Source organism: Vitis vinifera, chromosome 9 (assembly GCF_030704535.1).
Source record: "Vitis vinifera cultivar Pinot Noir 40024 chromosome 9, ASM3070453v1".
NCBI classification, from domain to species: Eukaryota; Viridiplantae; Streptophyta; class Magnoliopsida; order Vitales; family Vitaceae; genus Vitis; species Vitis vinifera.
This window is the reverse complement of record NC_081813.1, coordinates 543262-555146: the sequence shown is the minus strand read 5'-3', so window position 1 is coordinate 555146 and position 11885 is coordinate 543262. Positions and strand designations below refer to the sequence as shown.

The following is an 11885-nucleotide window of genomic DNA, read 5'->3' as shown; positions in this document are numbered from 1 at the left end:
CTGAAAGACGGTACAACAAAAGTATCTATTAAATCCAAAAAATAACCAGATTTCAATAATAATCTAAAGTGCCCTATTGCCTCTATTTCTACCGACTGACCGTCTCCGACATAAATGCATCTTTCAGCATCACTTGGTTTTCGGTAACTCAAGCAACCCTGCATAGAAACACAAATGTGAGTAGTAGCACCAGAATCTAACCACCATGTGTTTCTAGATACTGAAGCTAAATTAACTTCAGAACAGACCAAAGTAAGAAACATACCTTTCTTAACACGCCAAGCAGCATACTTGGTACATTCCTTCTTAGTATGTCCAGGCTTATTACAGAAGAAACATGTTACCTCAACTTTCTGTTTCTTTTATTCTGGACCATTAGAAGCAGCAACCTTATTATCCTTATTCTTTCGTTTGCCCTTATCCTTGGAAGTGCTAGCCAGATGAGCACTTTCGGTCTTGTCTTGCTTCAATCTCTCTCCCTCTTGCACACAAAATGAAATGAGCTCATTAAGAGTCCATTTATCATTTTGACAGTTATAACTGACCTTGAATTGATTAAATTGTGCAGAAAGAGAGATGAGAACCAAATGCACGAGTAAATCATCAGATAACTCGAGTTTCAAAGCCTTAAGTTTTGAAGCAAGATGAGACATCTCCATGATGTACTCCCGAACATTACCCTTGCCTTTATACTTAATTGAAATCAAGCTTGCTAAAAGCGTGCTCGTTTCAGCCTTATCGTTTTTGGCAAAACGTTTCTGAATTTCCGCAAGGAAGTCACTGGCATTAGTAACCTCATCGGTTACCGTACCCCTGAAAGCTTCTGGAATGCCGCGCTTCATGATAATAAGACTTAGCCTATTTGAACGTTCCCACTTACCCCAATAAACCTCATCCTCTTGAGTACTTTCCTCGTTGAGTTCATCGGGTTTGGGCATTCTCAAGGCTAAGTCTATATCCCTGCAGCCTAAGAGAATCATCATATTCTCTTTCCAGTCCTTAAAATTAGTCCCATTTAACATAGGGACATTATTGATGTTGGCAGATATAGAAGTAGTTGATATAAAAGCTGAATCGAGAACAAAATAAAATGAATCAAATAAACCATCATGCTCACATAAAATAAGCAATTAAACACATAATCTTTAAATTTAAAAGCAAATTATGACATTTCAAGATACCTAGCACAACATTAATATCAAGTCTTTGGACAATAATATTAACTGTAAGTGGTACTCTTGTTGTAGTGATCAAACATTGATGATAAGTTATGTCAAATAATAAATTTATCTTTGGATTGATTTATTATTCACATTAAGTTACCTTTATAATTATCACATATTTATCACCACAGGTATGTATGCAATTTGACCAAATATTAACTTTCCTTTGGGCCAGTCAATACCCGCATGAATCACATACACACAAATATCTAACACCCCAAACAGACTAATCTACACGAAAGATGTCACTTTGGTGATTTTCCGCTTTAATTAGCCTATTTAAAATGCTAGATCAATAACTTAAATATTAATATCATAAAATGCTATTAAATAATAATAATAATAATAATAAATAAATAAATAAAATTTATCAACTCAATATTTCATAAATCTTAATCCATTGATATATATATATATATATATATATATATATATATATATATATATATATATATATATTAAAATAATAACTCAAAGAATTAATCAAGGAGTAGGCTCTAATACTACTTGTTTAAAATCAATCAAGATGAATACCCTAATTTCATATATACTGGAATATTTAACAAGGTGAATACCCTAATTTCATATATACTGGAATCTCCTGATTAAAAACAATGAATAAAAAAATAATAGTGGAAGCATATCTGAATCCATTGAAGGAGAAACCTTATAGGAAGAAAACCTTTTGAGATGGTCTTCCAATTCTAGCCACTAGATTCTGTGTCAATTTCTCTCTGAGAGGATTTTCAGAAATTGGAATGCGCAGTCGTAGAATGGGGACCATAACCCTATTTATAAACCGCTAGGGCAGTTTTAATTTTATCACAATTATATTTCTGCCCCTCATAGAAATAATAATTGTCTAATGGTATCTACACAATAATCTCATGACAATTATACCCTTAAGCCAATTAATCAATTATTAATTAGATCACTATATTTAGACTTAATTAAATGATAGCACACACATTTTAATTATTTACATGTGTGGCCCAAATTATAGATTAATTACAAAAATTAATCTAACATAGGGCACTAAAAGAAAATTTTGAAACATAAAAAATATATTTTAAAATTTTGTATTCAACAGTATTTATACAAAGAAAGTAGTATCTTTGGTATCATATGTTATATATCTAACAAACTCTTGACTTGTTTTTAAAGTGGTGAGATTCCATGACTTAAAACGAACAATATACATATTTAATCTCATGTTTAATCAATGACGATGGGAGAATTATGATCAATCGATGAAGTTTAATCAGGTGTTTAACCATATAGAAAGTTAACCAAATTAGAACTAAAAACTAAAAACAAAACATTTTTCTTTTTGAGAATTATGATCAATCGATGAAGTTTAATCAGGTGTTTAACCATATAGAAAGTTAACCAAATTAGAACTAAAAACTAAAAACTAAACATTTTTCTTTTTTCTTCTTGCCACGTTTTAGAAGATTGAAAACTAAGACTATGTTTGGTTTTAGGAAAGTAATAGAAAAAAGAAAAAACATATTAAAGTTGTGTTTGTTTAATAAAAAATTCAAGGAAAAGAAAAAAATAATAATAATAACATAAAAATAAAAATAAATTTAAAGTTAATAAATTATTTTTATATTTTATTTAAAATAATTTATAAACTTTATATTTATTTTTAATTTTTACTTTTTCACCATTTCATTTTTGTTTTCTTGGCATTTTTTTTTATGTTTGGTTCCCGAAAAATACAAAGAAAAAAAAATGCTAAAAAAATGATTTTCTCATATTTGATTATCCTATAAAATATTTTAAAGAAAATTAAATATAATTAAAATTAATGAGAAATTTATACACTTTAAAATTATTTAATTTTTATATTTATATTAATAAGTTAAAATAAATAAAATGAGTTTGAAGTAGGAAATAAAAAAAAATCTATCATCTTTAATTTTATTTTTTATTTATTTTTACTTTTTCTTTCCTTTTATTTTGCTCTTTATTTTCTTTACTTTGCATTTTCCATTAAATTTTCCTGAGGACCAAACATAGAAATTCCCCGAAGGAAACGTGGACCGGAAGTTAAGAGGAAAGGGAATCTGAAGCATCACCATATTACTAATAAATACCCAATCGAAAGAGTAAAGCTGTTGTCACTCCATTTCTTCTACATCACTTCCCATTCTTCTGCGTCACACCCCATCGCATCTCTGCCGTTTTCTTGACGCCAAATCGATCCTCTGATTCGCTCTCCGGGAAAGGAACATGAACCGGGGTAGTGCTCGAAGGGCCGGAGGATACAGGGGACGATCCTCGCGGTCTGGGGTCGGAACCTCACTTCGTTATGTACCCGTAAGAAAATTGAATCCCTCTCAATTTGTTCTGATCTTGCGCGTAGTGAGACGGTGCCGTTTGAATTGGGCAGTTGCTGGTTTTGGTGATCTTGTATGATTTTTTTTTTATGATTTGTGTGTTTCAGGCGTGGATATTAGTGTAGGAATTGTAGAATTTTACATGCATGGCGTCTGAATGTGGAAATGTGTCATTACATATCTTGTTTCTGACTATATATATCAAGCTAAAACCATTCCTCACGAGCAGCTTAAGTGTCCGTTTGGCAGTGCTTTTAATGCGAAAAATACACTGAAAAATTTTGCATTGTGCATAAGGATGCAGTACTTTCATGGGAAATAATCCTAGAAAACTGTTTGGTTCCTGAAAACAATTGAGAATTATTTTTAAGAACTGTTCTCAAAGACTTTTTTTTCAGAACGGTACTTGATAATGTTGCCAAACGAACCGTTAATTTCGTGAAGGTCTTGGGTTCATACATCACCACTTGTTTATTCCAAATCATTTGAACATGTGTATAAGAAGAGGTTGGACGTAACTAGGGGTGTTGAGGCCATTAGCCTAAGTGTTAATTAGTTTAATATACTTTATCAGCTCATCACCTAGGGGATTAAGTGTTTTGGGTTAAATTGATAGTTAAAAAACATCAAATTTGGGGGCATGATTTTGTGTTTTACAACTCTTTCCATCGTGGTTTGATGTCCTGTGGTTCAGATAGAAAAGCAATTAGAAGAAAATTTTCGTATTAACTAACATTGATTGCCAAGTTTGTTATTTTCTGTCTATTTTTGTACTGCTTACTTTGCTATATGTTATAGATGATAGCAAGGTGAAGATTTACAGATGGGCTTTCATGGGCATTGTTTCTTTTCCAAACTACAGGTTGGAGCTGGTAGACATTCGACTAATGATGCTCTTGAGTGCAAGGATGGAACACCCCCTAACAGAAGGGAAGCTCCAAAGCAGCCGTCACCAGGTAGTATTTCAAGGCAATCTGAGCATGAACTCACATTAGGGCATTCTTACAAGCAGGATCGGCCGTCATCTGGTAATAGCGAAGGACTTTCCCATATGGGTATAAATCAGCATGGACAAAATCCACTAGAGACAGCAAGCAGTAGCTCACAACCATCTGGGTGCTCATCTGCTTCAGATTCAGCCCATGAGAATCACCTTCCCCCATTGTATGATCTCTCACTCAAAGAAAATACTAAAAACCTGCAGAATGAGTCTCAGATTCAGACTCCAATTAAATATGGTATTAACAGTATGCCTTTCCAGAACAAAGGACCCCAATTTGAGAAAAATTCTCTTAGCAAGACCATAGGCACTGGAAATATAGAGCTTTCTGAGCATCCAGGGGTAGTTGAGCCTTTTGATATCTGCCCAGTGAAAACTGGAACTTCCATAGTCCTAAAAGCTCCTTTACTTTCAAAGAATAGAGAAAAGCGAAGAGAAAGCAAGCGGGCTGAAGAAGGGCTAAAAGGAGACGTGATAAGGTCTGGAATGGTTCTTCTGAAGGGTTACATTTCCTCCAGTGATCAGGTACTGCTATTTGTTTCTCATTTCTTTTTATAGTATGATTTGTTAAGTCCTTCCCCTTTAAATGCCAAGAATGTAACTGAAGTTTCCTTTCATTGACATGTAGCAAAATTTTGAGTTCCAGGTATATATGATAACCTACCTGCCATTTCTTAGAGACATTTAATAGAACAAATCACCATTATTTGGCTTCTAAATTTCATGTCAAAAGGTCATCTGTAGATAGTTGAAGTCAGAGAAATATGTCAGCAAATTTCTGGACTATACCAGAATAGTGGTAACGAGACACCCTCTTTGGTCAGTAAGAAATCTGAACATTTGTTCTTTGTGTTGGTGTTGGCCCATATTCAAGCCAATAGATTAGACCTTCGAATCCTTTTCAACCAACACACTAGCACCCATATTGTTTAATTTCTATCTATCACTTCCTAATTAGTTTAGCTCAATAAAAAAGATTTCAGATGCTAAAGAAATGGCTTGGCTATCTCTCTTTCCATTTTTCTTTGATTACATGTTTGCTGACCTTGTCGTGACCATTTATATGCTTCTAGGTTAAAATAGTAAAGAAATGTCAAGAACTTGGTCTGGGATCTGGAGGCTTCTACCAACCTGGTTATCGAGATGGAGGTAAACTGAATTTGCAGATGATGTGCCTTGGAAAGAATTGGGACCCTGAGACGGGCAAATATGAAGATGAACGACCAGTTGATAATGCTAAACCACCTCCTATTCCTGATGAATTTTTTCATTTGGTTAAAGAAGCAATCCAAGATTCACAAGCACTTCTTTCAAAAGAAAAAATTGAAGCAAGCAAGGTGGAAAAAGAACTTCCTTGGATGATACCAGACATCTGTATTGTCAATTTTTACACAACTAGTGGTCGTCTTGGTCTCCATCAGGTTCGTAACAAGCAGTATGTCATCATATTCACCTTGTTGGATGCATTTTAGACAAATCATTGGCTTATCTTGACAAATACATCACTGCTCTGTAACCTTGCTGCACTTAGCGAACTCATTGATATCATCTGCTTTATCCCATTCAGGATAGAGACGAAACAGAAGAGACTCTTCGGAAAGGACTACCAGTGGTCTCCTTCTCCATTGGCGACTCTGCAAAATTCTTATATAGTAATCAGAGAGATGTTTTCAATGCAGACGAAGTTTTATTGGAATCAGGAGATGTTTTGATCTTCGGGGGTGAATCTAGACGTATTTTTCATGGGGTAGCTTCCATTCTCCCAAATACTTCTCCTCAGGTCCTGTTGAAAGAAACAAATCTCCGTCCTGGCCGTTTGAACCTGACATTCAGACAGTATTAAGGCTTCTGTACTCAATGGATGTCATATGATGCTTCTTTCGAGATGGACATAGATTCATATAAAAGAGTTTGAAAGACTGGTACACGTAAATTTTAGCAACATTTTGTAGATAGCAAGATGGTTATTATTGTTTGCTGCTGTTTTCGTCAAATGAGTGAGGTACTTCTTGTGTAAGTGTGGATTGAAAATATATGAATTGGAATCTTGACTGCTAATATTTTTCGGTTTCATCTGCTCCCCTTTCCAATGCCATTCCAAATTGAAACATTCTGTCTGTCACCTAAGATGATTGAACGAACTATGGTATGATAATAATTGTATGAATAAACAATTTAGCCATCTGAATACCTTTGTTGAGCGGCAGGCCGGCATTATAAATTTAGAACTTCCAGCCCTCTTAGATCTCCAAATAGGTCAATGGTGGGTGACCGGCCTTTGGTTGAGGGAATACCTTATGTCGGCATCTGGTAAATTTCTTCCTTGAAATTGATTGTACTATCACCACCTCATGGACTGCCTTTTTGGCAGCCAAACCTCAACAGTCACTCAGCCAAAGTTCATTTGTTTTCCACACGCATCTTGGATTTGCTTAAAGAACACTTTGATTTTATGAGTCCAGCCACTGGACCAACCACCCACCCTCAACCATACAAGAAAAAATGCTGGCCGACCTCACTGGTTGGTTCCATGTAAGCTAATCATCATGGCTTATAGAATATAAGTAAACTTTTCCTCCATAATGACACTATAGCAGAACTTGTGTGAATCCTGTGACTTAACCATGATCCCTTTGTCTTAGCTGCAGGACTTGTTTCGGGTTTTGAGACATTCTTTCATTGAGGCAATTGCAAAACCAAGTGTTGTTATGACGCTCAAGTAACCTACTTGGGGTAGCTAAACCATGCTGGAGAAGCAGGGCACATGCTGGATCAATCAGCACCTGGATCTGAGATTTTACATGTGCCCTGGCTCTCCCACTTGGATCCTATCCCCTATAACCGAAACCTTAGAATGATCAAGCAGGACAGAAGACAACGCAGGTGAGTTAGTTACTAGCTGTCTTTGAAGCTTGAATTCAATATTAGGCAGCTGACCATCTCAACCCAATAATACTTTGGTCTAGTTCTCCAAACAGCTGGGGCTGACTGGTTATCTGATTCTTCTGGGTAATGCTGGATGAGAGAAAAAGAGGCACATTGGGCATTCCCCCAGAGGAAAGGAAGTAACAATCTGCCCTTTACTTGATCAGAACATAGTGCAATGACAGAAAATATCAAGGGAATGAATGAATTCTCAAGCTTTTATTGAAATTAGCCTCAATGGCCTTATTTGTTCTGGTACACAAATAACTTAAAACATATTTGTATTTCAAACATGTTTGGCCAAACTTACAGTAGCTTCTGTTTGGCTTAAGTTATCATTACTTGGCAATGCAGATTGCCTTAAATATTAAGTTATTCCTTTGCAAGAAAGAAACTTACAATCCTAAAGTCATCCCCTTTTGCTGAATCAACCAGATCGGCTCTCTAGAGCTGATGCAGCAGAATCCACATGAGAAAGCAAACAAGCATATATTTTTTGTTTCAACCTATCAATGGTCTTTACTAACTCATTGTTTTCTGAGCTCAATTTGCTTCTTAGTTTATCCAACCACTCATTTGCATGCTTAAGTTGTGATAATGTGACAGCAATGTGATTGTCAGGTTCCATTCGCCGCCCTACAATCTCCTTACTTTTCTTCTCCATGGTGCTGATGCGAAACCCTGCATCCAATGCTCCTTCCAAGAATTTCAAAAACCAGGATTGTGTCTCATTCAAGAGAATCTCTTTCAGTTCTTTGATCTCTTTGGCACCATCCCCTTTTGCCCACTCTAGTTTCTCAGTCCCACTTAGCTCTATTGAGGGCTTTGCAGATTTCAATGCACTTTTACCATGAATTAGACCTGTCTTTTTACTAGATTTATCTGCCTGTGGAGATGAATTGTTAGGCAGATGAAGGGATTTATCCTTCAATTGGGTTGTGGCATTTGGTTGGTCAATGAGTTGATGGAGTGTAAAGAACTTTGTGAGAGAGAGGTGGGGGTTCTCCATTGAGGAAGATGAGCACAGATTAGCGAACATACTGGAAAAGAAGGGACAAAAAAGAAAAAGAGAAGTAAGAACTGTAAAAATTTATACATGTATGCGTGCCTTATGAGGAAAACATGGTTTTCTAAGTTGATGAAATTCAATATGGAAAATGAAGGAATGCTTACCCCAGGCATTTGACAAGAACTGCAGCTGTGGATGCCTCCTTTTGGGCTTCTGCTGCAATCAAAGAAGCTAAATTTCTCCTTCTAAGCATTCCCTTGTGAAATAATAATAAGAAGAAAGAAGAATCTTCAGAAGTTAGTAAAATTTCTCTATTTGGATATTAATGACAAGCATCAATGTTGACTCTATTTGGAAGTCAAATGCCTTTTTTCAAAGCACTAATTTTGTTAATATCCATATAACTAGACTGATTAAATAGAAACCATATGACTTATTTTATCAAAACCAATTGGAGGAAAGAGGAAATGTACCTTTCCAGGCTTCAGAAGGTTGGCAGGCAGAGACATCCATGAAATTTTCTCAGATGAATGATTTTTATCTTTAAGATTTAACAAACAATTCGAGTTGATGTTTTCCTGTTTGCTTGTGGGGCGTTTTGTAGTTGTGCCCTTCACAGGCACTGCACTCTCCTTGGCATTGGATACAGCAACCTCTGGCTTTGATACAAGTGCATCTTGTTGACTGCGCATCGGAGTCATTGAGCGTGTCTGTAATGCTAGTACCAGTGGCTGTCACTAAATTTGGAACATGACATTTTTGATAAACAAACATTTATGATTTTGAATAGCTTGATAGAATATTGCATCATTTCCTTGAAGAATCTTTGGCAGCAGTAAAAGTGGTTCTAAAGAACCTGCACCATGCATACATTGTGCAATATTCTGGTCACTCACTTCCCAGGTTTCATCCTCCTTTAGAACATAAGGAGCCAACATCTCACTCTTGTGTGAGATCTTCACTCAACAGAAATTTGTTCGATTTTTTCAACTGTGATTTCATTAATTTTGCAATTTTTTTTTGTATTTTTGTCTTTAGGCTATCAGTACAAGGTGTCATAATATCTAATGGTAAGCCCACAAGTTACAAATAATTGTAATATGCCCAACCACACGACAGATCATGATACTGGATTCTAAAACACAGTGCTATTTTGCAGAAATGTGACTAAGAAAGATGACAATGGAACTATGGGAATAGAAGAGAAAATAATTGAATGAAAAATAAAGAGATGAACAATAAACAGAACAACTAGGGCATATAGAATGCTAAACAGTATCCCATTAGCTCTCAATCGCAGCCTGCAAGTATAAATTTTCGTAGGCTATTGAACCGTTATATAACTTGCATTGAAAATTCATATTTATGCAGACTTACAGGTAATGACTCATAATAAGAAATCTGGTTTATGTTCCTTTGAAATGGATATTAGGCTAGAATCATACCTGACCTTTAAGCTCTTGCTGTCTTCCTTTCAACAATCCAACCTTTTTTCCTGCTCCACCATTCTCATTCTCATTGTTCTTCCCTCCACCATTGCAATCCACTCCATTTACTTTTGAATTTGATGTCAAAACACCTTGCATGTACCTAGATGCAACCACCACCTTCTCCTCTTTGATAACAATTTTCTGTCTTGGACTCTCCTCTTTCGGTTCCAATAATTCACTCAATTTTGAGCCATTAATTCCTTCATGATCAACTTGGACTGGACCCTCAGAAGGCACCAACATTTGCATCAAATCTTTCGGGTTTCCAACAAATGGATTTCTTCCTGGAACTGGTCTCACACCAACTAGAATTGGAACCGGGGTTCCAGCTTCCACTCTATCAACATAGAAGAATTGGCCTAGCTGCAATTTATTGTTTAAGATAAGCTCATTGTCTTCCTTGGATAGTGAAACATATGTCGAATGAGAAGAGTCCGAGACTTTTATGAAGAAGCCATGGTTTGGCCACAGCTCTGATCCAGATAAGGCAGGGACAATGCTGATCACTTGTAAAAGGACAGACCGATATTCTCCTCGAACCTTTATATTGGAATTTATACTCTGAAGAAGCTTAAGCAGTACCCCGGGTGTTAATGATGCCATTCCCTTTGCCCTCTCTTTTCCAAAAATAAATCTGTCTAGACCAAGATTTTTTGCTGATACAAATCCAGAAAGTTTACCCAGATCATCTGTATTTTACAGAACCAATGCAATACCAAATAGTAGTATCAGTTACCTGATCTTTTGACCCAAAACCCTCAAAATTATTTAGGGTTTAGCCTCATGAATGTCCCAGGAAAAATTGGATAAACCCATTGTTCTAAACATGGAATTTTAAGAAATGAACTCTGAAAACCCTCTGTAATTTCAATGGGTTCATCCAATTTCCATGAAACAACCCCAAAACCCAATCATTTTCCCACTCTAATCTTCCTTTTCCTAAGGTAACATTCCTAGTAATTTCCTTTTGAAATGTAACAGTAGCAGTTCAGGTGAATCAAAATACTAATAAGATAATTGAAGACAATAAAATGGAGAAAACCCAATTGAAATATGTGATAAATACCTGGAGGAAGCAGAAAAAGGGCAACTGAAGAGACCACTCTGAGAAGAGAAGGAAGAAACAAGTGTTGCAAAGATGGTGGAGAACAGGACAAGTTTGATAGTAGTTTCTCCATCGTTGAACCACAACCTCTTTAGCTTTGCATGCCAGGCACGTAACCATCAATTTCACTTGGCTTCAAAGGTAAGAGAACGTATTTACATGGGAGAATTAGGCATATGGGCCATGAGTGCCATGCAAAATGTTGAATGTACCCTGTATGGGAAGGTTATGTGGGAGGTTTCCTTAGAGTATTAGAGGGTTATTTTGGTGAGAAAGTTGTGGGTCTCTTCCTGGTGGCATCTCCCTTTTCGAGTAGAGGGAATGGAGCCATTGGAAAGGTGAGCCTTCTTGTATGCCTCCTCAACCCTCACCTATGGGCCATGTTGGAGAATGTTTGTAGAGTCACATTCACTTCCTTTGAAATTTGGCTCTTCTATTGGCATTCCTTTTAGAAAAAAAAAACAAAAACAAAAACCAGAAACCAAAAAAAAAAGGAGAAAAAGAACATTTAGAACATGTTATAATTATGTTCCTATAACATAACAAAATTGAAAGTTTATGACTAATAATTTAATGTCATTTAAACTAAAATTTTCTCAATTTGTTAATTTAAAATTGGTTAAGAAACTTACAATCATAAAAATTGATAGAATCATAGCACAAAGACTTAATAATCCTGAATTGATATTGTTCATGTCTTCAGGGCTTTAAAATACGTTTAATTAGTTCAAAAACATCATTAAGGCTTTAAATTCAATTAGTTTAAAGGCATCACTTGTTATGGATAC

General features: G+C 35.7%; 3 protein-coding genes and 1 non-coding gene across 6 annotated transcripts; 2 read left to right on the top strand and 2 right to left on the bottom strand.

Annotated features, from left to right (window-relative positions):
- Positions 1–362: 362 nt before the first annotated feature.
- Positions 363–938, bottom strand: LOC104880289 (uncharacterized). The gene has a single exon (XM_010656576.1). It carries the CDS (start codon positions 936–938, stop codon positions 363–365), a length of 576 nt encoding a protein of 191 aa, XP_010654878.1.
- A 2328-nt stretch (positions 939–3266) lies between these two features.
- Positions 3267–6626, top strand: LOC100263508 (uncharacterized). Of its 2 annotated transcripts, none has more exons than XM_002269604.4 (4): positions 3267–3548; positions 4431–5093; positions 5642–5989; positions 6136–6626. In XM_002269604.4, the coding sequence occupies exons 1-4, from the start codon at positions 3462–3464 to the stop codon at positions 6409–6411; spliced, it is 1374 nt and encodes a 457-aa protein (XP_002269640.1). In that variant the 5' UTR covers positions 3267–3461; the 3' UTR covers positions 6412–6626. The 2 variants fall into 2 exon arrangements, with proteins under 2 accessions (XP_002269640.1, XP_010654403.1); XM_010656101.3 differs by having other exon boundaries at positions 3273–3641.
- A 680-nt stretch (positions 6627–7306) lies between these two features.
- On the top strand, positions 7307–7399 carry MIR164B (microRNA MIR164b). The gene has a single exon (NR_127750.1). It is a non-coding gene; the product is annotated as a microRNA MIR164b (primary transcript).
- A 294-nt stretch (positions 7400–7693) lies between these two features.
- Positions 7694–11484, bottom strand: LOC100241213 (uncharacterized). Of its 2 annotated transcripts, none has more exons than XM_002272051.4 (5): positions 11059–11484; positions 9948–10681; positions 8976–9212; positions 8667–8758; positions 7694–8533 (listed from the first exon to the last, which is right to left on the bottom strand). In XM_002272051.4, exons 1-5 carry the CDS (start codon positions 11168–11170, stop codon positions 7921–7923), a joined length of 1788 nt encoding a protein of 595 aa, XP_002272087.2. In that variant the 5' UTR covers positions 11171–11484; the 3' UTR covers positions 7694–7920. The 2 variants fall into 2 exon arrangements, with proteins under 2 accessions (XP_002272087.2, XP_019077901.1); XM_019222356.2 differs by having other exon boundaries at positions 9948–10626; positions 11059–11151.
- Between the last annotated feature and the right edge of the window lie 401 nt (positions 11485–11885).